Source organism: Microplitis demolitor, chromosome 10 (genome assembly GCF_026212275.2).
Source record: "Microplitis demolitor isolate Queensland-Clemson2020A chromosome 10, iyMicDemo2.1a, whole genome shotgun sequence".
Classification (NCBI taxonomy): Eukaryota; Metazoa; Arthropoda; class Insecta; order Hymenoptera; family Braconidae; genus Microplitis; species Microplitis demolitor.
Window position 1 is genome coordinate 16,144,035 of NC_068554.1, and position 25,271 is coordinate 16,169,305.

Here is a 25,271-nt window from a genome sequence, read left to right on the forward strand (position 1 = left end):
AGTAAAAGTTAAGAACGGATTATTTTGTCAGTAAATTAAGTTGAGAATATTATCAGAAAATTTTGAGTAAATTAAATATATAGATTTTGGAAGCAAATATTAATGGGTAATTTGTCAGTGAAAAATTAATTAATTAATAATAATATTAACACCAAAATCAATTAATTAATAAATATAAAATGAATTAAATAAATCAGTGAAAATAATTGAGAATTAAATAATTGTAAAAATTTTATACCGGAGATTTTATTAGTGAAATTTTTGTATTGAAAAATCAAGTTTATTAATTGAGTATAAGAAAGTGATGTCATGGAATTAAATAAAGTAAAGTAGAGTCAGTAAATTTTAAGTAAAGGAAAACTGTGTCTATGATTTAGGTCCGGTGGACAGGTTAAGTTATTTTAAATAATTATACATTCAGGGGATGGTTTTTAAATTAAAATTAAGGTTTACCGTCCAGGGGACGAGATAATTTAACGTGGGTGTGTGAGTGTGGAAACCGTCCAGGGGACGAGAAAATCATTAGTTTGTCATAAGAAACCGTCCAGGGGACGAGATAATTATTAGTTTGTCATAAGAAAATATTAGTTTGTCCTAAGGAAATTTTAGTTTGTCATTAGAAAAATTAGTTTGTCATAAGTAATGTCCAGGAGACACAGTAGTTTGTCATAAGTATATTAGTTTGCCATATGAAATAATTATTGTCACAAGGTTAATGAATTAAAGCAAGGTGCTTAAAATAATAAAATTTGGATTAACATTATTTTAGCCTACTCTACGATTCCTCTTCTCACTCACAAAATATTATAAACGACCCTGAGTAAATAATTAATCTAATTTAATTAAAATAAAATCCTCCAACATCCGGTTCTAGAAGGCCGAGTCCATCTTCCAGTGGCGCCCTAATATTCGACTATAATACTAGGTGCGACCAAACTTGGCAAGAATAATCACTCTGTCATATATTATAATAACTGATATAAAAGCACGATGATGAATCATGTTTATTCTAAAAAAATTAATTCTTTTTGTCAGTTATCTTGTTGATTTCGAATAAAATACTATGTCCGAAGAGGAAATTGAAATTTTTCCAACATTTCCAATGCTAAATGAAAATCAAATGAATATTGACAACAGCGATTTTGAAAATGAAGGTGATGATAATGGTGATAATGAAGGTGATGATGACTCCTCTGAAGAGATTATGAAAGATGACAGCAATAATTCTTCTTGTAGCGTTGCTTGGACATATTTTAAGCGAGATGAACAAAATATTAAAAAAGCTATTTGCAACATTTGTGCTCAAGCTCTCAGTTTACCAACAGGTTGTGATATTTCAAATTAAATGATGTTTTTGTTAACGACGTTCATGCTCTGTGCTGAAGTCAGATGATAACAATCTTTTTACAAAATTTTTTTGATTTTTGAAAATAATGATCAAGAAACATAAGTAAGTCGTTGTTTTGGCGTCCATGTTAATCGGTTATTAAATTTGACAATTCTGTCGTTTCTAATCCTGTAATCTGTATTTAGTTTACTCGTTTTCGGTATGATGAAAAATAAACTCAAATAACTTCAATTATACCATGTAAAATAATAAATATTAAATTGAAACAGTCCATTACACCTTTTTTTAAATGTAAATCATTAAACTACATATTTTAAAGAATATTTTGAAATTAAATAAATAAGACAGTATGTTAAAAATTTAATTTTTAATCGCTAATGTAATAACTTTTCAGAACTACTGATAACGAGTTTCCAATTTTTGAGAAAAATTATCATATAATTAAACTTATCAAAACTCAAAAATATAACTTTTCACCTACTATTATATCTCACGCATGAACCTCTTTAACTTTTTGGAATAAGCTATAAAAAGTTTAATTTTTGTGCAAAGATAAACTCAGTATTAAAGTATCAAGCATGACCGTCCTTAATCGTAAAAATATACTTATAAATTCGTATTTGTACCAGGAACAACTTCATCAATGTTCAATCACCTTCGTGCTAAACATAAGGATGTTTATAAAATATGTATTGAAGAACGGAATAAAAAGCGCAAGAGTTCTGGTTGTAATCAAGACCAAGAAGGAAAAGAAAAAAGAAGAAAACAAAGCACATGACAAGGGCAGACAAACAGGAAATTGATCAACTCATTATGGAAATGATAGCCATCGATTTGAAGCCATACTCCTGCGTAAAAGATCGAGGCTGCAAAAACCTATTGAAAAAGTTACCTCCCGACTATGAGCCACCATGTAGGACCACCTTTTAACGCAGTCTTGCTCTGATTTTATATCACCAAACAAAACAAAGGTTATTTAATGATTTGAAACAAGATTTAAGATTGGGTATAATGAGCCTATCATTTACTACCGATTGTTGGAAATCGCGAGCAAATGATTGTTACATATCTTTGACTCTACATTATTTAACTGTTGACTTTGTTCCTAAAAATTTAATGTTAAATATTGAGCAGTTATTGGATCGTCATGCTGGCAACAATCTTAAAACACACTTGAAGAAAATGATGGACGGGTGGGATTTATCAGATATTGAGAATATTCTTAACTCTTCAACTTGTGTTCTTTCAACTTGTGTTGAAAGATGCGGAATCGCATACTCCTGGCGTTGGAAAATTATTAGCCGAAGTAAATTTGATCATTACTTGGGAATTTAGGTTTATTGTACTACTAAGCCAAAAGAAGACATAAAAAAACTTTTTTCAATTAACCTTGAGATGTTCAAAACGTGAGAATATGTGCTCACGACATAAAAATTAATTCGTTTTTTTTTACACACTTTCGGCTGTAGTAACGCAATATATTAGTTTACCGATTATTAACATTTAAGCTTCAATTTCATTCCAGTTTCGAAAAATTGCCGGTCATTTTCATCGGTCGGATCCAGCACGACAGAAATTTGAAGAGGTTCAAAAGGTGCAAGATACTGAACCTTTGCAGTTGGTTCAAATGGTGGTCACCCAGTGAAACTCAGAGTATGAGATGTTAGAAAGAATGCAAAGACTTCAGAAACCTTTGTCTCACGTTCTTGCTGATTCTACCGACATTGAGTCCATATCTGGTACCGAATGGTCTAAAATAAATTGCTCACTGAAGGTTATGAAGCCGTTATATGACGCCATACAAATATCATGTGGAGTTAAATATCCGACTTTGTCAATGGTAAAACCATTGCTATTTGGGACCACAAATGGTCTGAATAGTATCGAATTTGACTACGACGATGCATCAGAAATGGGAAAAGAATTTGTAGATAATATCTTGAATGGTCTAGAAGTCAAATTTTGTAAAGTTGATCGTGATATTATTTTTAAGAAAAGCACTTATCTGGATCCCCGGTACAAAAATTATTTTTACAAAGATGAGGAAGTAAAAGAAATAGAAAATGATATTTAGCTCGAAATTGTAAGATTCTTGATGCTAGATGATGACCTTCAAGAACTTAATGTTTTGAACAGAGAACGTAAGTTTTAACAAGAGCCATTCACTTCTTAAGATTACTTTTTTGATACAAATTTGTTTATTTTTATACTGAGTATTTTTTTTTTTTTTTTTTTTTTTTTTTTTTTTTACAAATATCATTGATTCAAAATTTCGTACAACCAAATTAGGAAATCGTTTACGATAAAATTCGTAGTTGAAATTGAGAAAAATTACCGATTGTACCTTTTTTTAGCCAAAAATACTTTACCTAATAAATAGAAAAAATTAATTGCTTTTGTTGAATGTGTTTTTCATTTTTCTTTTAATGCGTCATGATGAATACATTTATTTACTTACTAAATTTAACTTACAATCAATTAGAAAATGAACATTCGACAATCAGAAAATAATGTTATTAAATATAAAATGATGTATTGATTTTAAATTTCAGCTAGTGGGAACCAGTATACGGGATTTCGGAGTTTCATGAAAAAACCTACAGTTAACACCCGAGAAAAAAATTTAGAGACTTTGCGTGTTGAAATATCACAGGAAATGGTGGTGTATTTAAACTGTCGTTTGATAAATCCTCAGCAAGATCCACTTATTTGGTGGCAACAAGAAAAAAATAAATATCCCCAATTATCACTTATGGCAAGAAAATATTTAGGAGTACCTTGTACTTCTGCTGAAAGCGAAAGATTATTTTCCACTGCTGGTGATATTTTATCTGATAAACGAACTTCATTATCACCAGATTCGGTTTCATATTTATTATTTTTAAACAAAAATTTGTAGCAAATTTTCATACTAATTGTTCTATTTGTGTAATTATATTTCATGGTGTAAATAAAATGTATATTAATTGTTAATTCCATATTTAAATATCGAACATAACGAATTCTGAATACAAAATACTCGGAAAATACGAATAACATAATAATTCGAATTATTCGAAATTTTTCGAATTATTCGAGAATTTTCGAATAATTCGAATTATTCGATTAGAATTTCGAATCGAATAATTCGATTCGACTTCGTGTCGAACAATTCGTAAATTCGAATATTCGCACACCTCTATCCGACATCATGCTGAGAATAGTTTCTTAGGACCTCAAAACGTCGACATTTGATGAAAACTTGATTTTTGACAATCGGGGTGAAAACAATAATGTCCCGAATGTTTTAAAAATTATTGATTTTCTTAGTGGGAAGTTAAATAACTTCAATAATTGAACTCATGAAAATTTTTGACACAGCATTTAAAGTATCATACAAATTGATTTGAAATTTTTCTGCTATAATGAGCTACTAAAGAATTCAGAAATTTCGCAGTATGGCCTCGGAACAGAATAATTTCTAATTCCGATCAGTTTCCTAATCTGATTCCAGAAAGACTAAGAAATATGACTGTGGGAAAATCACATGATACTTTTGTTATTTTATTGCAGGTCTTGCATTATTTTGGATTCATAGAATAAATAGTCACCTATTTTTGATAGTTGTTTTAAAGAAAAATCCAATTATAGCTTAAATATCTATAAAAGTATCAGATAACTCTTTAATTGGAAGTCACAGAAATTTATATTTTTTTAAAATATTCCAAAAACTAACTTGAAACATTGCATTTTTTTTTCCGCCTACCTACTCAAACATTAATGGGTTGGAATAAATTGTTTGAAAGAACCTGTTAATTTATATTCGGAATGATTTATTTAAACATTGTATAACATATAGAAATCAATAGACAAAAGTATGCATTGAAATCATTAAGATCAATTGCTTTTGGGAAAGGACTGTTATTGATATCAATGATCCTGCTATGGATGTTAATTATCCTATAGAATTTCACGGGCTCGAAATAAAAATCCAATTTTTCCATCCTTATTATAAGCTATGATCGGTAAAGTTGCATCTGCTGCTAAATGGGTTTGGGATTTCAAAACTGAATCAGAACCTTCATTAGAAAATTGATAAGAATATCCTTCTTTGGTCGGACAGATTGAAAATACAATTGACGAGTCATTATTTTGCTTCTGATGGATCATTGGTTTCAATACATCAACCTGCCAATTTGCTGGAATACGAATTTCGACATTCCAAATCACGCGACGGAGATCATACAAAAAAGGCACCACTTTTAGAGGTTCAACAATCCAAGAATTTTTGTGTCGTAAGCTATTTTGTATTTCTGCATTGTCGCGTACCACGCTCAGATCAACATTATCAACCGACCGCATTCTCCATAGAAATGGATAATACGTACCAGAAAATCGAAAATTTCCATCGCCAGTGTATAAAGCCTGAAGCCCGTAATTAGGATCGATGGTTCCAGTTGTCGGTCTTTCATTTTGATCAGATTCGAAGTCAGTCAAAGAATTTTGGAAGCCGTTCGTTGAATTTTTGAGTGCAGCTATCAGTCTCAGATCGAATTCAAAACCAGGATGAGAACTTTCAGAGTTGTTATTTTCATTCTTGAATCTCGTTGATGAGCCTTCAACTTCATTGCTAGTAGATGAATTTTGAGGTCCGATGTCATTCTCGGGGTGTGCTCCTTGGGGTTCTAGGTTTTGATGTTTGACCTGATTGGATTCAGACCTTGAAGTGATGGCTAAAGCCGCTACGAGCTAGCAAATTAAATTTCCGTTACATACTTTCGATGCCTTTAAAAGTGAAGTGAAGATAAATTACCCCACTGTTATTAAATCAATGAATTTGTGTAATCAATTATAAATTACTTTTAAATTATAATTTCTGCGATACAGAGTGCATATAATCATCAATCAGTTGGGAGAAAAAAATAATACTCACCAGAAACAAAAGCTTTAACTTCATCTCGATGCGTTACAATCAACACTTCGACTAATACCCAGAGCTATTATCAGCTCTTTTTATAACAATTAATAAATAACACAACACAAGCAAATTAATAGACGGAATGTTTTCAACGCTAAAAAATATAATGACACTAATCATTTATTGAACTAACGACTTGTTTGTCTCAACTTTGTCCTTGGCTCTTATCAAATTAACAACCATCTAATATGTCTTAATTAGATCATTTTTGAAGTAGTTTTAAATACTTAGATAGTTATTATACAAATATTTATGGTCATTTCGTATTTTTCACTATAAGAACCTTATAACAAAAAATATTTATGAAATGCCGCCCACTTTCCATAAACTAATTTTTTAAATTTCATAAAGAAAAAACTTTTTTTCAACTTAATTTGAGAATTTATTATCGATTTGGCTGGACAGAAGACCCCGAAAATAGGAGCTTATGAATATCAATATATGTGAATTAAAAAAATAAATTTTTTCATTATTGATTACGCAGCTAATGACTAATGTTATCTTTGTCCTTGAATCTTAAGAGCCACTAACAGTCGTTTCGAAAATTTTATATCGTAATTCTATTGATTACTGAGTATGGAAGTATTGATCTTAAATACACTAACACACTCCATTTATATTGACACACAAGCCCGGACTCACTGAATACAGCAAACAGAAATACCGTACAGAAATACCATAACACAGCAAGTGAGGAACCAAGACAGACTATCAGAGTTCACTAACTGAAAACTGATAAGAATTAATTTGCATAAATTGTTATTGCTTCGTTTTGCATCAAACGCTTATGCGTCAATCATGACTAGAGGCAAAGAGCTTGGACAAAAAAAAAATGACTCGTAGATTGTTGGAACAAGTAGAGAACAAAGTATCCAATCCCATGAAAAACATCTCGTGTCTTGTCAACAAGCTGGGGAAAGAAAATATTATAGATAATGATAACACTTTGACTGATGTGAGCGTGAACAGTATTATTAAACCGAAAACGGAATGCGAAGGGCGGTGACCTGAAGAAATATCAATTGCTTATTAATAAACTAATTTTATGGTATACTTACCAACCCAGCATTGAATTAGAAAACTTTGATTTCAAACTCAACTTACACTAGGTCATAAATATTGTTTGCATTTATGGACGATCGGATCATTGGAGCTATGAATTTCAAGCGGTTTTTTTCTCAGTAGCATTGTCTTCAGCCAGTTGGCTCACAAATGTCCAGCAAGATTCTTACGGAAGATTTAAACAAGACTTGAAGAAAATGTATTACAGAGGTATACTTGCCAAGGGTTTGTTTAATATCCTTGTCCAGGGATCTTAAGCAATTTTCCAGCAAGTCTGAGCTAATGTATTTTAAGCGATGATCTTGTCTTAAGAAAGTATTATTATAGATTTACATAACGTACCTGAAAGAAGTGTTTTGCCTCAGACTCGTCCAACTGATAATGCAGACTCAGAAAAGACTTGTGTATAACAACCTTTAGAATGCTACTAGGAAAGCTCTTAACAGGTTACCCCCTGGTTTTGCAGAAAGAAGTCAACTGGAACAAGTCCTGTTTCTTTGACACAAAGAAATGAATATCTGTTGCTCGAATATCTAATTCTCTTTCTACATTATCCAGGAAATCGTTTTCGAAACTGATCGTTAACCCTGAAAAGAATCCATTATAAGAACAATTAACCTTAAGAGCCGTAATTCAGATATCTTGATGCAAGCCCTCGTTCCAATCAATGATCAAATTTAGAGCAAGGAAAGGAATCTTGAGAACAGTAATGAGATTTCAAGATTAAGTTTCAATGTATTTTTTCAAGTTTTATTGAACACATTATTGATTACATGTCAGTTATATTTCAGATTAAATACATAATTTTATTCGACAATAATTAAAATAGATCCCTTTGACTCAAAGAATACTAATTAGTATAATTTCAAAAAACAGCAGGGCGGACGTGAAACAGTAATCGCAATTTATTGTTAATCATATCATGAGTATATGGCTTGTTTGGATCCAATTGAAGATATATCGGGCGCTTTAAACTATCGGGATTATAAACCAGCACGTCTTGATCAATCGATGCAGGATACGTCTCTTGGACTGGAATTAAATTTAAACCAGTTCCACTTAATACATATGACTTTGGTGTTACAGAGGGAGACTGGATAGTAAAGTTCACCGTCAAAAAAATAACTTTTGGTAAACATCGCTTATAATAATCAGTTATCTCGTTAGCAGGGCGTATGCTCCATGTAGTTGAATCTTGAAATTTAAAGATATCTTTATTTTCAACTATCTCGGTAAGGGTATACTCTTTTAGCGTTTCTATTTGCCATATGAATGGAAAATTTTTTTCAGAAATCATTTCAGGACTCGGAATAGGGACGCAGTCTTCATGTCCGTAATATGGATTTCTTCTATTATTATCATGGATTGGCAAGGGATTTGGATTAAAAGTGGGCGCTGGTACCCTTGAAGCTTCCTCGTTAGAAATTCTTGAATCATTATTCGGAACTGGACTATAATTATAAGTTGGCGTAGTACTTCTTGAAACTGTTGTTGTGTTTTTTTACTAGTTCTCCATGAATGACCCTCACTGGTCAATGAAATGACGAACTGAAGTATAGTTTAATGTTATTTAACAAAACATGAATGATTATAATGATTTGAGTTGTAAGTACTTACAAATGAGAAAACTACCAACAACTGCATTGTGAAACGTTTCGATTGAAACTAGTAAACAAGAACCGAAAAAGAACGTCTCAACACTGGCTGTTGATGAGGTTGTCATCAGCTGCTTATATTAATTAACAATATTTAAACAGAAAGGAACTAATCGACTGGGGATTTCCTCCTATTAAAGTTTGATTTAGCTTATCATTCATTATCTTAACGACTTATTTATCACGCCGTTTGCCTTGATCAATATAGATTCGAAATCCTACCTGACTTTCATTCCTCGATTATCATTTTGATTAAGTTTAAATACCTAAACAGTTCTTCATGATTTTCAAGATTTTTTATATTATGCCAAATATTATTTAATAGACTGTTGTATGATAGTATTACAGTAGGGCGATCCAAAAATAGCAAATGCTTTTCTTTGTCGAGTCTCATATTAAATATGTTAGTTCAAATGTTTTGCAGATCGTCTCTAAAAATCAGCGTAAAAAAAAACATTTTTAAGGGGTAGATTACAGAAGTATTTTCTATCTACAAAACTGACACGGTATAAAAATTTTTACCTGAAAAAAAGCTTTAATATTAATATTCAAAAGTCATTTGGAAACAATCAAAATACAGTACTCGGATACATTCAAAATTTACGAGCGATGTTTAGAAAATTAAATTTTAGGCGAAATTTTTGGCGTCTTTATGATTTTATAAATTTAAAATATTTCTGCCTCTAGAAAAAATAAAGAGGAAAGACAAAAAATCGGAGTGTAAATTATTTTCGCAACTTTCAAAATTCTTGAGCAAACCTGGAGCGAACCCTTTAAAATTTTAATCAAGCCGATTTTTTGTGAGGTTTCTTGAAACATGTTCAACAGACAAATTTTGATATGAGACTCTTTAGACCACTTTAATTTATAGAATATGTTACCTTAACTCGAAGAAATCATAACCTGCCATTTGAATATAGTGATCTCATACTACGTTGTCCAACAAATAGTTTTTGAACTATTCGCTAGTGCTGGAATTAATTCATCATTGGAAAACGGAAAGCTTCAAGAATTATAACTTAGGAGTCCAAATGCAGATCTTAGTTTGGATAAAGTATGAAATATTATGTGAAGAGAAGAATCCCAAGAGCAATAATTAGACTTTTGAGAAAGTTTTTTTTTCACTTTATTTAATAAATTTTATGATTGATTATGTAACTTCAGTTACATTTTTTAATAAACGCATATCATTATTTAAGAAAGAATGAAATAGATTGCTTCGACGGTAAAAATACTGGAGAACATCATCTTAAAAATTAACACGACGGACGTGGAAGATTATTCTCAGTTTTTTATTATGAATATAACCAGTCACTGGCAAACTTGGATCCGGTATAATATATATTGGAGCATCCCCAGTATTGGTATTATAAGTTAGTACAACATCATTAATTGTAGGACGAACCACCTGACGAAAGGAATACTGTATCGCATTTTCGCCATTTATTGTAGTTTGGGATGTTGGCTTTCTGTCGTCGAAAGTAGCTTCTGAGAACACCAGATAAACATTTTTTATGTGAAAGTCAGTATGAGAAACACTACTAGTTTCAAATGGTCGTAATTTCCAATGACTTCTACCACGATGAGGATCAAATAATTCTGCATTTTTCTCTACCATATTTGGGTCATAGTCTTCCAATGTTTCAGCTTCCCAAACTAACGGAAAATTTTGGGCAGAACTCATTTTAACAGATCCTCGAGAGCCATAGTTAGAATTCTCAGGTCTAGTTAATGGTTCAGACTTTGAACTTATCGCTAATGCTCCAATGAGCTACAAAAGAAAACAAACTTTAAAATATAAAATAATAAAGTGCCTTGGAGTTCGTAAATTGTGTATAGGTAATAAATTTAAGCTGTCTATTTTTAGTTAGTTGATAACAATAATTGATTATAATAAAAGCATAATTTTTGCAATCCTAAATACAGGTAATATTTTAATATTTCGTATTTGGTACTCACCAGCAGCAACAATTTTAACTTCATCTTATCAATCCAGAGTCAATACTCTAACTAGAAATACAAGCTATCATCAGCTCCTTATACTAATTTATAGTAGATAACACAATCGACTGGGAATTTCCAACTATTAAGAAATTCGATAACACTTAGCATTGTTTCAATTAACGACTTGTTTGTCACAAACTTGTCCTAGATTGATTATTATAAAATCTAAATCCTACGTAAACAATATTTCTCAACTATTTTTTAATTGCTTAAGAATACCGACACAGTTATTTCGAAAATCTTTGCTAGTATCAATAAACTCGCAACAGCAAGAATTTTAAACAAATATTTTCTGCTCTCTAAATTAATTTCTTACTTAATTTATCTGTGTCAGTTCCACATTCGTTGACTGTAAAACTCTGAATACTTATATGCTTTTACTAACCAAACTAACAATTCTGTTTAAAAAATTAAAATAATAAAATGAGCATTAATAAAAATAAATCCCACGAAAAACAGATTCTCTGTTATAAATTCACGCCAAGTATACGTTTACCATTGATCCCTTATTCCATAAAACATAATTTTTTAATGTCAGGGATCAAAATCAAGATTTAAATAAGTTTTGAGTCATGTAAGAAACAATAAAATATGAAATATCCGATAAAAATATTAAAAACTACGTTTTATCGATTTTTTTGTTGATAATATGATTCAAACTAAAAACCAAGTTCGATGACATTATATGATCAACAGAAACCATAAAAAAGATGAGTTGGTATGATATCAGGCACATTTTAGTACGTTACTTTATGATTTATCCGGAAAAAATAACATAAAATGTTATTTTTTTAACTTTTCAACGCCGATATCTTTTGAACTAATCAATCGATTTTGATAGTTAACGTGGCAATCGGCGCGTTTTATTGGATTCTAGAGCTGATTAAAATTTGAAATCGATCGCGTCAGTCGTTTCGAAAATATTTAGAAAAAACCGTTTTTCACTATTTCTTTCTCCCGCGATAACTCTCGAACGAATTATCCGATTTTGATGTTTGAGATGGAAATCGACGCGTTTTATTGAGTACTAGAGCTGATTAGATTTTGAAGTCGATCGTATAAGTCGTTTTTGAGAAATCAATAAAAAACTAAAAAAAAAAAATTTTTTTTTTTTCGTAATTCACAAATATTTTCGAGTCTATTCGATCAAATAATCTGAAATTTTCAGGAAAGTTGATGGCCAACAATCTCTTTCGATTGCCACCTCAACCATCCAAATCGATTCATTAGTTCAAAAGTTACAAAGAGTTTACATACATACACACCCACACCCGAACCCACACAGATACACACACACACACACTCGGAAATCATTCTGAAAATAGTCAGAATAGCTTCCTAGGACCTCAAAACGTCGACATTTGATGAAAACTCGATTTTCGAAAATCGGGGTGAAAACAATAACTTCCCGAAATTTTTGAAAATCGTCAATTTTCTTAGCGGGAAGTTAAAAATACCAAGTTACCGGGATATTGTGAAGATGAAAGAATATTTTATTTTAAAATATACAAATCAAAAAAAAAAATTATTCGAATGTACTTGGTATGCGCTACTAAAGACAATCAGTTCAAAATATTATCTAAATATAAAACATTTCGAAGGTACAACACAGTTGTATCATACATTATTTTTCAAATATGCAGATAAAAAGAAGTTATATAAATGTAATTCATGTAAACTATTAAAGTCAATTGAAAATCATATCAATCGGTTGATTGATTGAAAGGAAATCGCTGGAGAAAGAAACGGTGGAAAATGGTCTTTACCAAATATCATTGACACGACTGAACCGATCGATATCTATCAGCTCTAGATCTCCACATAACGCGTCGATTGCGACATTGAACGTTAAAATTGGTTATTTAGTTCAAAAGATATCGGGGTTGAAAAGTTAAAAAATATCGGTCTATCAGTTGACCCTGCGGGTCAGCCCCAAATTTTTCCGCTGTGTTCGAGCTTCTTAAGCTCGAAAACATTGTTAACAATGCATTATTGAAACATCAAGATCTGATAGAAATTCAATTTTCGAAAATCGGACCGAAACCAATAACCTGAATTTTAGAAAATTTTGAATTTTCTTAGCGGGAAGTTAAGAATCTGGATGTCACTTAGCCCTACGGGCCAGCCCCAAAACTTTCCGTTATTTTCGAGATCAATGAGATCGAAAACATTACTGTTAATATGTGTTCGAGTTCGAACATTCTGTTATATGTAATTGGTTTCTTATGAGCATTTCAAGCTCTAACAAGTTACGTTTTGTGCTAAAGTATAAAAATTTAAAAATCGAAAATCATTAGTCAATAAACAATTTTTAAATTTTTATTCCCGATTATGTTCAACAAAATGAATGTGTTGAGACAGAAATCAATGTCAGTGGTCGAAATAAAGATTTGAATGAATTTCGACTTAAGTCAGAGTAATAATACATGAAGTATCCGAGAAAATTTGAAATACTGTGTTTTATCAATTTTTTGTAAATAGAATGATTCAAACTCAAGAACAAGTTAGATGACATTGTATGATGATAAAAAAAGACTATAAAAAAGAAGAGTCTGTATGATCTCAGACACATTTTAGTACATTATATTTTGATTTATCCTACACCATTTTCGATACCAACATATTTTGAACATATCCACCGATTTCGACGCTCAATGTGATAATCGATGCGTTTTATCAAGTTCTACGGCTGGCTAGACTCAGGAATCGATAGGTTCAGCTATTTCGAAGATATTAAAAAAAATCGGATTTTAATATTTCTATCTCTCACGATATCTCTGGAACGAATCAACCGATCGGCATCTGAGGCAACAATTGATGCGTTTTATCGAATTTTAAGACTGGCTAGATTTTGAAATGAATTCATCAAGTCATTTCTGAAAAATTTCCAAAAAACTAAAAAAGAAAATTTATCTTTGGCATATTTTTTCTATATCTTATAGTCTAATCGACCGGTCGATCTGAAATTTTTAGAAAAGTTGATTGCCAACGAACTCTTCCGATTTCCATATAAATTGCACCAATCGATTGATTAGATAAAAAGTTATAGTAAGTTTACACTCACATAGACACAAACACTCGTACGCACGCACGCATGTAGACACTCAGTCATCATTCTGAAATTGGCCAGAATAGCTTTCTAGGACCTAAAAACCTCGATATTTGATGAAAACTCGGTTTTCGAAAATCAAACTCTGACCAATCAGTTCCCGAATTTTGTAAAATTTTCAATTTACTTAGCAACAAGTCAAAGATATTAATATTTACTTACTTGAGGCGTTCCCTACAACTTTTTAGTCCATGTAAGTGCGCTAAACGTAACTAAATATTCGTAAAAATATCAAAATAGAGGCGGTATAGTATATGGTAATGAATTTTAATTATTTAAATTAGTTATTACTAAAATAAGTAAACTCATGATTTTCAGACAAACGATCGATAATGTTTCGATTGCCAAGAATTTTGAAAAACTGTTTCTTAAAAAAGGTAGAAAAATTAGAGCCAACTGTAACCCTGTTTACGGTAAAGATACACGGTAGGCCCACGCTATTCACACTCACACATATATATGTGATTTAACGTGTATTTAGCGTAAGATTGCCTTGTCTCCAGATACATATTTTTCTGCGTGTTTTCATTTTTCTACAAAGTTTGAATTTTTAATGAAGACATCAAGCTACCAGATGTCTTCAGTAGTTGAGCAGGGGGATTTACCCCCCCCCCCCCTCCCCCCCCCCCCCCCCCCCGATGAAACAGATTGTGGGTCCTAGTCCGTGATAAGTTACCGACAGAGGGTAAGCGACTGACGGTTGTTAGCTATACTGGCGGGCGATAAGCTCTGTTTTACCGATCGCACTTGAATTGTCAGTCGGTAAGTTTCTATTTGTTAGCCGGTAATCTCGTATTAGCAGTCGGTAAGCTCTGTTTACCGACTGTAAATCGTTTTTGAGCTCATTATCAGTTACTTTTTGAGCTTATGGCAACCATTTTGAGCTCATAATATAGCTCTGCCGGTTAAATTGGCTAGAGGTCACGTAAAATCTATTCTGAGCGGGAAATTTTGAAATAAAATAGACTTTGTGATGGCGCTCAAGGCTGACGATTTCCAGTCTATCAGCTTTGAGCGTCATCACGAGGTACATCTACACCTCCATGCGGTTTTATACATTGAAACTGGGGTGTGTAAGGGTACATGCGAGAAGCTTGTGAAGTGCACGCCGTCTATTGGATTAATTCCCTCATTTTTTTTTTTAATATGGCGTCATCTGACAGGCCTGGACTTGTTTTTCTTTGATTATGACGTCATCTAACAGGCTTGAACTTGTTTTCTTTTGTTTGTGACGTTATTCGACAAGTTTGAACTTGTTTCATGGTTTGGGGTGAGGGATACTGGTCTAAGGGCTGAGCTCGAGAGCTCGTATCCAGTCAGTCTACGCTGAGAAGAGTTGAAGTGAACAGTTTGCGTGCCAGACCTTGTATTTATGGCTGAATTAACTGAAAGTGAAAAGATTTTGTTTCGTCATAATTACCCTTTTGCGAAAAGTTTTGAAGATCTCATTGAAGGGTTTTTTGGTGACGTGCCTCCTCCTGAGTCTATCGGTAAATTTATTGACGATATAATTGCGTTCGATTAGAAGCATCATGTATAAGCTGCCACGATAAGAGAATTTTGTCCAGAAGATTATCAAGAACTACTGAAAAGTTGGTGAAACTAGAAAAGCGTATGGCAAATAAATAATCACAATGAGCCGTTCGTCAAGGTATGTAGTAATCATTTTTTTTAATAACCTGCTTTGTAGTCGTTTAATTATAATAACTAATTAATTGAACTCCTTATTCAGACCCCATGTGTGTACGGATGTATGCTTTCATGATGCGCAGATCGACTTCGAGGATGTAATGGACGACGACAACGTCAATGAATTTGATCGTCATAACGAAGAACGAGGAAGATTAACAAAATTGGCCGAACAAGAGAACGAAATCGATTTACAAGTGAAGCATTCACAGAAATTATTACTCAGCTTCGAAGATCGCCGCGAATACGAACAGCCTTGCCATACAACAACATTCATGTTAACCAAGCTATTGTTTAATGCTACTAAACAGCATGGACCTAATCATCGATTTTGTGAGTTTCAAGATGCCTGGTGACAAATTTGTGGTGAAAGAACGGTGCGCTATTGATATTTATGATAAAGTGGGTACTTATGGACTTGCACGATGTGAACATTGATTGTTTGAACCACCTTTAGATCACGTCGACGTTGCTGTAATGCAGAAAAGGGTTGATCACTGTGGACATCAACATTCAATATCATGGATAGCTGGCTTGCTACCATATGAATTATTGCAAGAAATTCTTAAAATTATGGTCAAACATGCACGATACTTTTACGTACAAGGCGAATGGAAGAAAAAATTGCTTGAAGATCTAATGGACACTGCTGTACCAATTATTGACTTAAAAAAAATGATATTTTTCTCACTCTATCAAAAGAATAATTTCTTGAAACATCTATGTCCATATTATGCTTATCATTTAAAGAAATTGGATACTCCATGCGCATTTCAAAATATCCAAGAGTTCAAGAGATGGCTCTGGCATTTTTATGAAATTCAACCAACCTACGAAAAGTCAGTTCAGATCTTCAATCAATTGAAGAATTTACTGTGTATGGATGATTGAGATATCGCATGTCTTGATGATACATTTATCCTTAAAAATGCAGCCCAGCAAATCGATTTCGCTTGGCACACCTACCACAAGCATTAAAAAATAATGGGATCATTATACATTCAACGATGATATCCCCGATAGCTTTGCATATCTATTTAGAAGAGATTCCTCTAACTGTAGTACATTTTTTTAGTTGAAGAGAAATATCTATAGTTTATTATGTATTTGAGGTCATGTACGACTAGAATGTATATTTTTTTAGGTTAAGAAAAAAATACTATAGTTTATGATGTATTTGAGGTTATGTACGACTAAAATGTATAGTTTTAAGTTAAGAATAAAGACTATAGTTTATGTAAGACTAAAATGTATATGTTAAGTTAAAAAAAATATCTATAGTTTATTATGTATTTAAGGTTATGTAAGACTTAAATGTATATTTTAGGTTATAAGTAATAAAAAACACTATATATCAATATAAAAAATGTTTATTCATTTGTAAGTGTAAGTTTATTAATTAATACAGGTTCAATAATTATATTTAGTTTATTAATTATTTGTTTAAATCGTTCTCGATCTTTTGCTGATTGTTCCCATTCGCCTCTTCTTGCTTGCTCGTGTGCAAATCTCCATACATACATGTGATGTATGGTTGGTGTTGGATTAAATTTAACAGTCTTTATATTAGTTTTCGTACGATGCTGCTTATATTATTATACTCGACTATGCGATCATGTATTATGAGGCAGTAAGCTGATATCTGTGCAGGGAATTGATTTGCGGATTTAAATACCAGACGAATATCTACTGGTCCAGATTTTATCGATTCGTTTTGTTTCGAGCAAGCGATGACGTACAGCGGCGCTTGTTTCAAAAATTTCTTCTTCGTTAGCAGTGGCTCAGGTTCTTTGTTGTAGTATGAAGTTTGGAAATCTATATACATCTCGTACAACAGAGGATATTGATTGTTTGCAATGTTGAGGTTTAAATTCCCATAAGGATAACTCTAAGAGTTTAAAAATAATTTTATATCTCTGATGTTGCAATGATCAAATACGCTGGCATTTTTAGTTGCGTCATTTTTTCTTGCTGTTTGAAATCCAAGTATCACAAAACCTGGTTTCTCCAGCTGCGTAGAAGTTTTAACTGCCCAAATGTGCTTCGGAGTATTTGGTAATAGAGGATACTCATACAGCTCTCAAGCACGGAAACTGATTGAGATAGCTGAATCACTTGTGATATAATTCAAAGCTTCCATTTTTTGTTTATCAGCTATAGTCACATATGGTACAATCCACTCGATTTTTTGCGGCGTAATTTTAAAAGCTTCAGCATGCGCTCCAGCAGCAGGTGTGGCCACAACGTAGGCATTCAAATCAGCATTTTAATTAATAATTAATGCTTTGCATTGATGACAACGTTATGGTAATCTTCAGCAAATCCAAGCAAAAAACTCAGTGGTATAGATACATCAAAGTAGCCATTGTCATTGTGTAATTTGTTGACAGCGTTATTCATAATCCAGCCTGAGTTCTCGAGTGTATTTTGTCGAGCAGGACTCAGTGATGTGTATCCTTTCATGAGACTTGTGACACCGACATTTTTATTACGATCAATCTCAACACCATTGAGTTCGTAGCGTATTTCTTCAAACATATGACAGACTGTCATGTTGACCATGTGAGTAGTTGCACTTACAGCTGTACCATCAGACTTTGTGAATTTTCCGTACACATGTAGTGTACTATTACTTGGAAGTAGACACAAATCTTGATGTAGAACGGCAATTCGTATGTCATCGCTGTTGTTGAATGTTGATGAAGCATACGGGAGATGAGCATGCGCTTCATAGTGCGCAATTGACTCATCAAAATTAATTTGTCATTGAAAATTCAAGATTTCCGCCACCGCCATGGTCGTGTACACGTCAAACAACAAAAACAAATTTTTATTTTTTTAATTTTCCACGTAATTTTAGTCCTAGGCTCGTAGAAATTGAGCGTTCTGATGTGTTAACACCTTGTGAGGTACTCGGTGACTGATGTTGCTCGACCATGTTGCTATCTTTTTATAGCCAGCACCACTTTTTGTCTCATACACAATACCCATTATTTTATAGACATTATGTGCAATCTTATGGTTATCGTCTCACCTCTGAAATCAGCCAGTTTTCCGTCTCGATCAACAATATCTTAGTTTGAGATTTTGTATTGCTCGTACGGCGATTGGTAGATAAATGACGTGAGATGGCAACTCAACAATCTTATATCCTGGTAGTACACTTGGAAAAAATTCATGAATAGTTTGAACTCTGTGTTCATTAATGTAAGCGCCTGATGTAATGTTGCACTCAGCTCTCAGAGCATTGAGTTTTAATATCTTCACTGGTAAATCTGATGAGTGAGTTTTATGTGGTGTCAGCTTTCGGTTTGTTAATCCTAGTAGTGTGCCAATAGAATCTTGGGGTGTAACATTTACAAATTGATCACATTTAATTTCACTTCTCAATTCATTATTATTGGCTCTTATGCTGATGCTGAGTCTTTGTAATTTCTTTTGAATGTATTTTTCAAAGTCAGTGATTTCGTTACTTCCTGTTGGTATTGTCAAGACTCTCTCTTCAACAGTTTCATATTTTCCAGATTCTATATTTTTACTCATTATATTATTATCTTCAGTTACCGAGACATTGTCATCTATAACGTAAACCGTTTTTTTTCACGACGGAGACGTGAAACAAACCCGGAGTCGTATGTGGTCACCCAAGTGAATAAAAAAAATTACAAATAACAATAATAATTATTAATAAAAATAATAAATAAGTATAAACGAACTAAAGATGTGCCTGGACCAGCTCCTCAGGCTGGGTTAGTGCACAAGGGCGCCAATCCGTTTTTACAAAACGGACAAAACTAATAACGATCAGGGGAGAGATCACGGGGCAAAATCCTGAGCGAGAATGCATGCACCAAGCGGAATGACAACCAAACAAATTTATAATGAATAAAAAAATAATAATAAGGAATAATTATTACTAAATATATCCAGGAAACAAACAAATAAATATGGGCTATCACTGGGTTCCTTTTACTAAATTACTCAATTCAAAATATATTTAAATAGACTCAACAAATGGTTACAATAATAATCAATTCAATTCAAATAATATTATTAAATTATCCACTGGGGAAACCAAATTACAAATTACAAACTTTTACCCAATATAATTAGTATGCTTAATTCTTCATAATAAAATTGTATTAAATAATAATACTAATCTTTTCTTAATTTAAATTATTTACTCTGGGGAGAGAAAGACCCAGGTACTCAATATATGTGGCAACACTGGATTGCATACCATTAAATTAGAAAATAAATTTTACCCAGAGAAATAATATTAAATATTCAACTATACTTTTAGAATAACATATGAAATACTAGTGTAAGACAAGGAGCCACACTTGCTATCCTTGTCTAATCCTTCAAGGAATTCGCTCGACGCGTCTATGTACATGGAACGTACGCCGAATGAATTCAACTTATTATAATAATATAACTCAGTGTAAATTTGCTATGAAATAAATACCACAATCAACTCTACTGAAGGACCAGCGATAGCCGATGCAACAAATGATAACACAATTGACTTACCGGCGTTGACAAAAATTACTTCTGGATCTATTCAATCATACGATATTCAAACTATACTTTTGACTCAATATAATAAAAAAACTAATTATTCAAATTAAACAAACTTTAACTTTATGATTATTTCATTAAGGCAACTGGGCCAGAACAATCTACTCAGAAAAAAATCACGGACAACAACACGTCCTACCTTCACAAAATCCCGGTCCTCTCTCCCCATATCTTTCCTTGATTTTCCCGAGGGATCCCGACCCAAAATTATAAATTAAAATAAAATATTTAAAATTGTCACACGACCTGAGTTATATCATAATAATAAATTAAATAATATTTCCTATCAATAAACACAAACATAATCGGTACTATCTCTTTCAAATAATAAAATAATAATTAATTTAGGGCACCACGTGGCTGGATAAAAATATCGATTTTTATCCCCACTATATCGATTTACTCTCCCTTTGGTCGATATTTTTATCTACAACATACGCGCACGTGTGCTACTAACTGAAATAAAAATATCGATTAAGTACATAAATTCAAAATAATTATCAAAACATATATATAAACATAATAAACAATAATATCAATAAATCCATAATTAAATCATACTAAAATAATAGATCAAAATAATGTAAATATTTGAATAATAATAATAAATTATAATAAATAAATGCGCCTGATTTGAGCTAGAAAGTGTTGTCAAACTCACGGCGAGATGGAAAAGCGCGCGCAGCGATTCACGTTTGAATCACTACGTGACAACTTTATTCGGAAACGGAAGCTATCATTAGCTTTTTATGCTAATCAACGGTGAGTACACACGAAGGAATCGATCCTTGCGAATTTCCAACCACTAAGACATTTGATAAAATTGATCATCCATTAAATTAACGACTTGTTTGTCACAAACTTGTCCTTGATTTTTATAAAATTTAATAGCTTACCTAAATTAACTTTTATATCAATTTTTTAATTACTTCCAAATAACAATACAGTTACTTTGTCATTTTTTGCTAGAGTAAAATAAATTTAGAACAGTAAGCTTTCTACATGAAAAATAAGTGTTTATTAATTGTCAGGTGTTATGATGAGAAAATGTCCGTGAGTGTGATTAATAACATTGATAGATATGTTATGACACCAAAGTCTACGAAATTTCAGACTAAGAAATAAAAATGCATGATAAGTATGTTTGATAAAAATAATGAATTTTTTCTTTCTTATATAGAAAATGTAATCTGCGTCAAGGTATGAAAGATGGTTTCCGACTTCAAGTACTATAAGCCCTCACCTCGGTCTAGGCAATCAAATTTACCTTTGTTTAAAATTATTTTATTTTAGCTCATGCCACGTAGTATGCTATTCCAACATATCTCCACTATAAATTCAAATTCCTAATCTATTTAGTGGAAAAAAAATTGTGCATTTTTCATACAAATGAGCAAATCTAACAAATTTTTGTAGACGCTACTCTCCCAACCAGTAGAAACCAATATTTTAAGTGTCAGGTACAAATCTGGCAACAAAAATAATATATGGTATGTTATCCTAATCTCTGTGTTCGTAATCCTGACCTTTATTTCCAGTAAGTAATCCCATTCGAGTTGAATGTCTACTTCTTTGTCTGTTATTAATATGGACTAAACTACATAAACTAATGTTTTCACCCCAATATTCGAAAATCGAATTCTTATCATACGTCATCGATTTGAACTCCTAGAAAACAATTCTGACCATTTTGATAGTGATGTACGATTGTATGTATGCATGTATTTATGTATGTGAGTATGCATGTGTGGGTGTATTTATGTCTATAGATGTGAACTCTCCATATTTTGTTAATGAATCAATCAATTGAGATGATTTTTGCGACAATCGAAAAAGTTTGCTGGCCCTTAACTTTCCTAAAAATTTCAGATGCATGTTTACTTTGTTCAAGAGATGTCGATGGCGAAAAAAATGTTAAGAAATGGTTATTTACAAAAATCTTTGAAACAACTGAACCACTCATTTTCTAAATTTTATTAGCTTTAGAACTCAATAAAATGCACTGATCACTACATTGAACGTTAATTAATTCAGAAGATATCGACGAACGTAAGCTTAAAAAATAACGATTAGGTCATTTTTCCCGGTAATACCATTATGTAATGTACTGAAATGTGTTCAAAATAATACCATCTCTTTATTTTCATGATTTTTCTCAGTCTTCACGTAATATTATGCCTGTCTTTCTTTAGTCAAAATAATATTACCAACAAAGATATGGAAAGAGCATTTCTCGTATACTTTATACATTCACCCTCTGATCTGTGTCAAAATTCATTTGAATCCTTATTTTGATTACTTACCTTGATTCCTACTAGAATCCATTAATTTCATTGAACATAATCGTAAATGAGAATTTTAAGAACCCTTGTTCGTAATTATTTTCAATTCTTAAGCGCTTACTACACTTTCTGTCTCTTGTTAATGTATGTATACGGCTATTCTGGTCTCTTTCTATAATATGTACAGCATGAATGTGGATGATAAAATTATAAAATTTGAAAAATTTTTGGTACATGAGACGTTGTTATGAGGTGTAACTTTTTTAATGCTGGACGAAATAATTTATTTCAAGTTGCAATCATGAGTGAGTCATTTACTTATACGATGTATCTTAGTTTATTTTAAATCAAAATTCAATAGATTTTTTTTTATTCTCCCCTTTACGTTGTTCGGTGCATCGGCGTGAGACACGACCACGTCTCTTGAATAAAAACCTGTTTTATTTTTGTCCAACTCAAATAAATTAGAATTCTTCGCTCAAATAGTAAATTATCTTTCTAGTTGTCCGGCAAATCGTTTTTTAAACTAGATGTTAGGCCTTGAGTTAATCAATACTTGGAAAAAACAACCTCAAGTGTTGTATCGTAAATGCCTCGATGCAGATCCTAGTTCCGTTTGATGTTTAGAGACAAAGAGAGGAAAGGGATCTTTAGAATGATACTATTATGATTTAGAGCTTAATTTTTATTCGGAAAATTTTATTTTTATTGTTGAAGTATAGTTACCAGAGATAACGGTAAGAAATATGTAATTTATTATTCTATGATTGTTTCAAAATCCGGATACATTTCAAATCATATAGATAATGTGATTCCACAATATACATAATGGATTACTTCGGCATAAAGAATTACGACTCGTGAAATTTTAATAATTCACACGAACAACGTTGAATAGTGATCTCCGTCTTCCATTATAATTATCTTCCACCACTGGCCAATGTAGATCGATTTTAATATATATCGGAGCCTTTAAACTATGGGAATTATAAGTTTGAACAACATTATCAATTGATGGACGAGCTACCTCACGGAAGTAAGTAATATGCGTAGTGTAGTTATTCATCGTGGTGGTTGTAGATGGTTTTGATTCATCTTTCTGAATTTCTTGTTTTAATAAAACAACTTTTGGCAGATCACTCACATCGTTAAAACCAGTTTCATCTTCAAAAGGTTGTAATCTCCAATGATTTTTATCTTGACAATATTCTACGGACTTTTCAAAACTCTTATTCGTCAACAAATCTAGGTCATTGTCGTTCACTATTAATTCAAGTTTCCATACTGCTGGCATATATCCAAAAGGAACCAGTAAGGGTTCAAAACTTGGACATCTCGGATCAAACGGAACTGGCTTACAATTACAAGTTGGCGTGCTTGTTGGAGCTTCTCCTTTGTTCTTTGTTATAATTCGCCAAGAATGACCCTGATCCGTTAATAAAATGATGCACTGAAGAATCGTTCAATATTAATTAACAAAATATATGTTATCATAATACACTAGTCACGGAAATTAAAGGTTAGCCAAAAAATTCTGAATTCTTCAGTGATTTTCAATACACTGTAATTCACAAAGAAATGGCCATACAGTAAAAACAAAACAATCGAATAGTAGCTTCAATGAATTTTATAATCTTGCCTTGAAGATGTTCTATGTACTCCAATGCCCTTTAATCTGCTGCCCTTAAAAAGTCTTTACGACGATTTGACGCGGAACTATCACCGATCAAAGTAAAAAAGTCCGTTTCGAATTTGACGATTATCAATTCGGGACATATTGATCATAAATTTAAAGCGTTGGAGAACGAAGAAACAAAACTCGCAGTGAGAGGTTAAAAATTATTGACGATATCGGTCGTTCATTTATTTTATCCGAAGTTATATTATGTGCGAATATTTACAAATTTTTTAATCAACAGTGTTGCTTTAAAAAACATTTTCTTATCAAAAGCCACTGATTGTGTTCATAGAAACTGTTTTGCGGTTTTCGAATACCTATTTTTATTCTTTGTAAAGTTAATTTAACCCCAATCGTCGTAGAAACTTTTCATGGGCAACAAATTGAAGGAATTTAAACTACCTAAAAAAATTTGAGGTAAGATTATCGAATAAAAGTTGTTGAAGCTCACAGACCATTATTAAAAGTTGGGAATTTTATTTTTGCAGCAGTCTCCTTAGGATTACTTTGAAACCTTCCATGATAAAAATGTTTGTCTATATTTCCCTCCGAGTTATAGCATGTGGAAAATTACTTAAGAATTCAGAATTTTTTGATGCCCTTTAGTTTGTGGAACTCGTTTAATTTTATTTACGAGTACTTACAGAAATAAAGACAATGAACAACTGCATTGTGACGATCATTAGTTGGGACTAATAATGTATAAGTGAAGATTCTTATTCATTAGTAATAAAGATGAACTCACAAACAACTCAATTAACACTATAACTACTGATAAAGTTATCATTCGATTTTTACACTAATTAACAGTAGACAAACACAGAGGAATTAATCGACTGGGAATTCCAAACTATTCAAGACTGATAACATTTATCATTCGTTACATTCAGAACTTTTTGTTCGTCA

The 25,271-nt window shown here is 32.1% G+C and overlaps 3 protein-coding genes and 1 long non-coding RNA gene across 5 annotated transcripts; 2 read left to right on the plus strand and 2 right to left on the minus strand.

Moving 5' to 3' along the window:
* The first annotated feature begins 3,020 nt into the window (after positions 1-3,020).
* Positions 3,021-4,247, plus strand: LOC103576980 (E3 SUMO-protein ligase ZBED1-like). Its single transcript, XM_008557441.2, has 3 exons — positions 3,021-3,364; positions 3,437-3,489; positions 3,901-4,247. The coding sequence occupies exons 1-3, from the start codon at positions 3,021-3,023 to the stop codon at positions 4,245-4,247; spliced, it is 744 nt and encodes a 247-aa protein (XP_008555663.2).
* Positions 4,248-5,139: 892 nt separating this feature from the next.
* Positions 5,140-6,410, minus strand: LOC103580254 (uncharacterized). The gene is made up of 2 exons (XM_008561945.3): positions 6,261-6,410; positions 5,140-6,076 (listed from the first exon to the last, which is right to left on the minus strand). Exons 1-2 carry the CDS (start codon positions 6,282-6,284, stop codon positions 5,288-5,290), a joined length of 813 nt encoding a protein of 270 aa, XP_008560167.1. The 5' UTR covers positions 6,285-6,410; the 3' UTR covers positions 5,140-5,287.
* A 3,708-nt stretch (positions 6,411-10,118) lies between these two features.
* Positions 10,119-25,134, minus strand: LOC103580264 (uncharacterized). Of its 2 annotated transcripts, XR_008404369.1 has the most exons (4): positions 25,010-25,134; positions 22,709-24,137; positions 10,982-11,424; positions 10,119-10,793 (listed from the first exon to the last, which is right to left on the minus strand). XR_008404369.1 is itself a non-coding variant. In XM_008561955.2 (2 exons), exons 1-2 carry the CDS (start codon positions 11,003-11,005, stop codon positions 10,272-10,274), a joined length of 546 nt encoding a protein of 181 aa, XP_008560177.1. In that variant the 5' UTR covers positions 11,006-11,093; the 3' UTR covers positions 10,119-10,271. The 2 variants fall into 2 exon arrangements, 1 of the variants encoding a protein (XP_008560177.1); XM_008561955.2 differs by lacking the exons at positions 22,709-24,137; positions 25,010-25,134 and having other exon boundaries at positions 10,982-11,093.
* On the plus strand, positions 14,862-24,137 carry LOC103570901 (uncharacterized). The gene is made up of 2 exons (XR_008404370.1): positions 14,862-15,786; positions 15,868-24,137. It is a non-coding gene; the product is annotated as an uncharacterized LOC103570901 (long non-coding RNA).
* Positions 25,135-25,271: the final 137 nt, after the last annotated feature.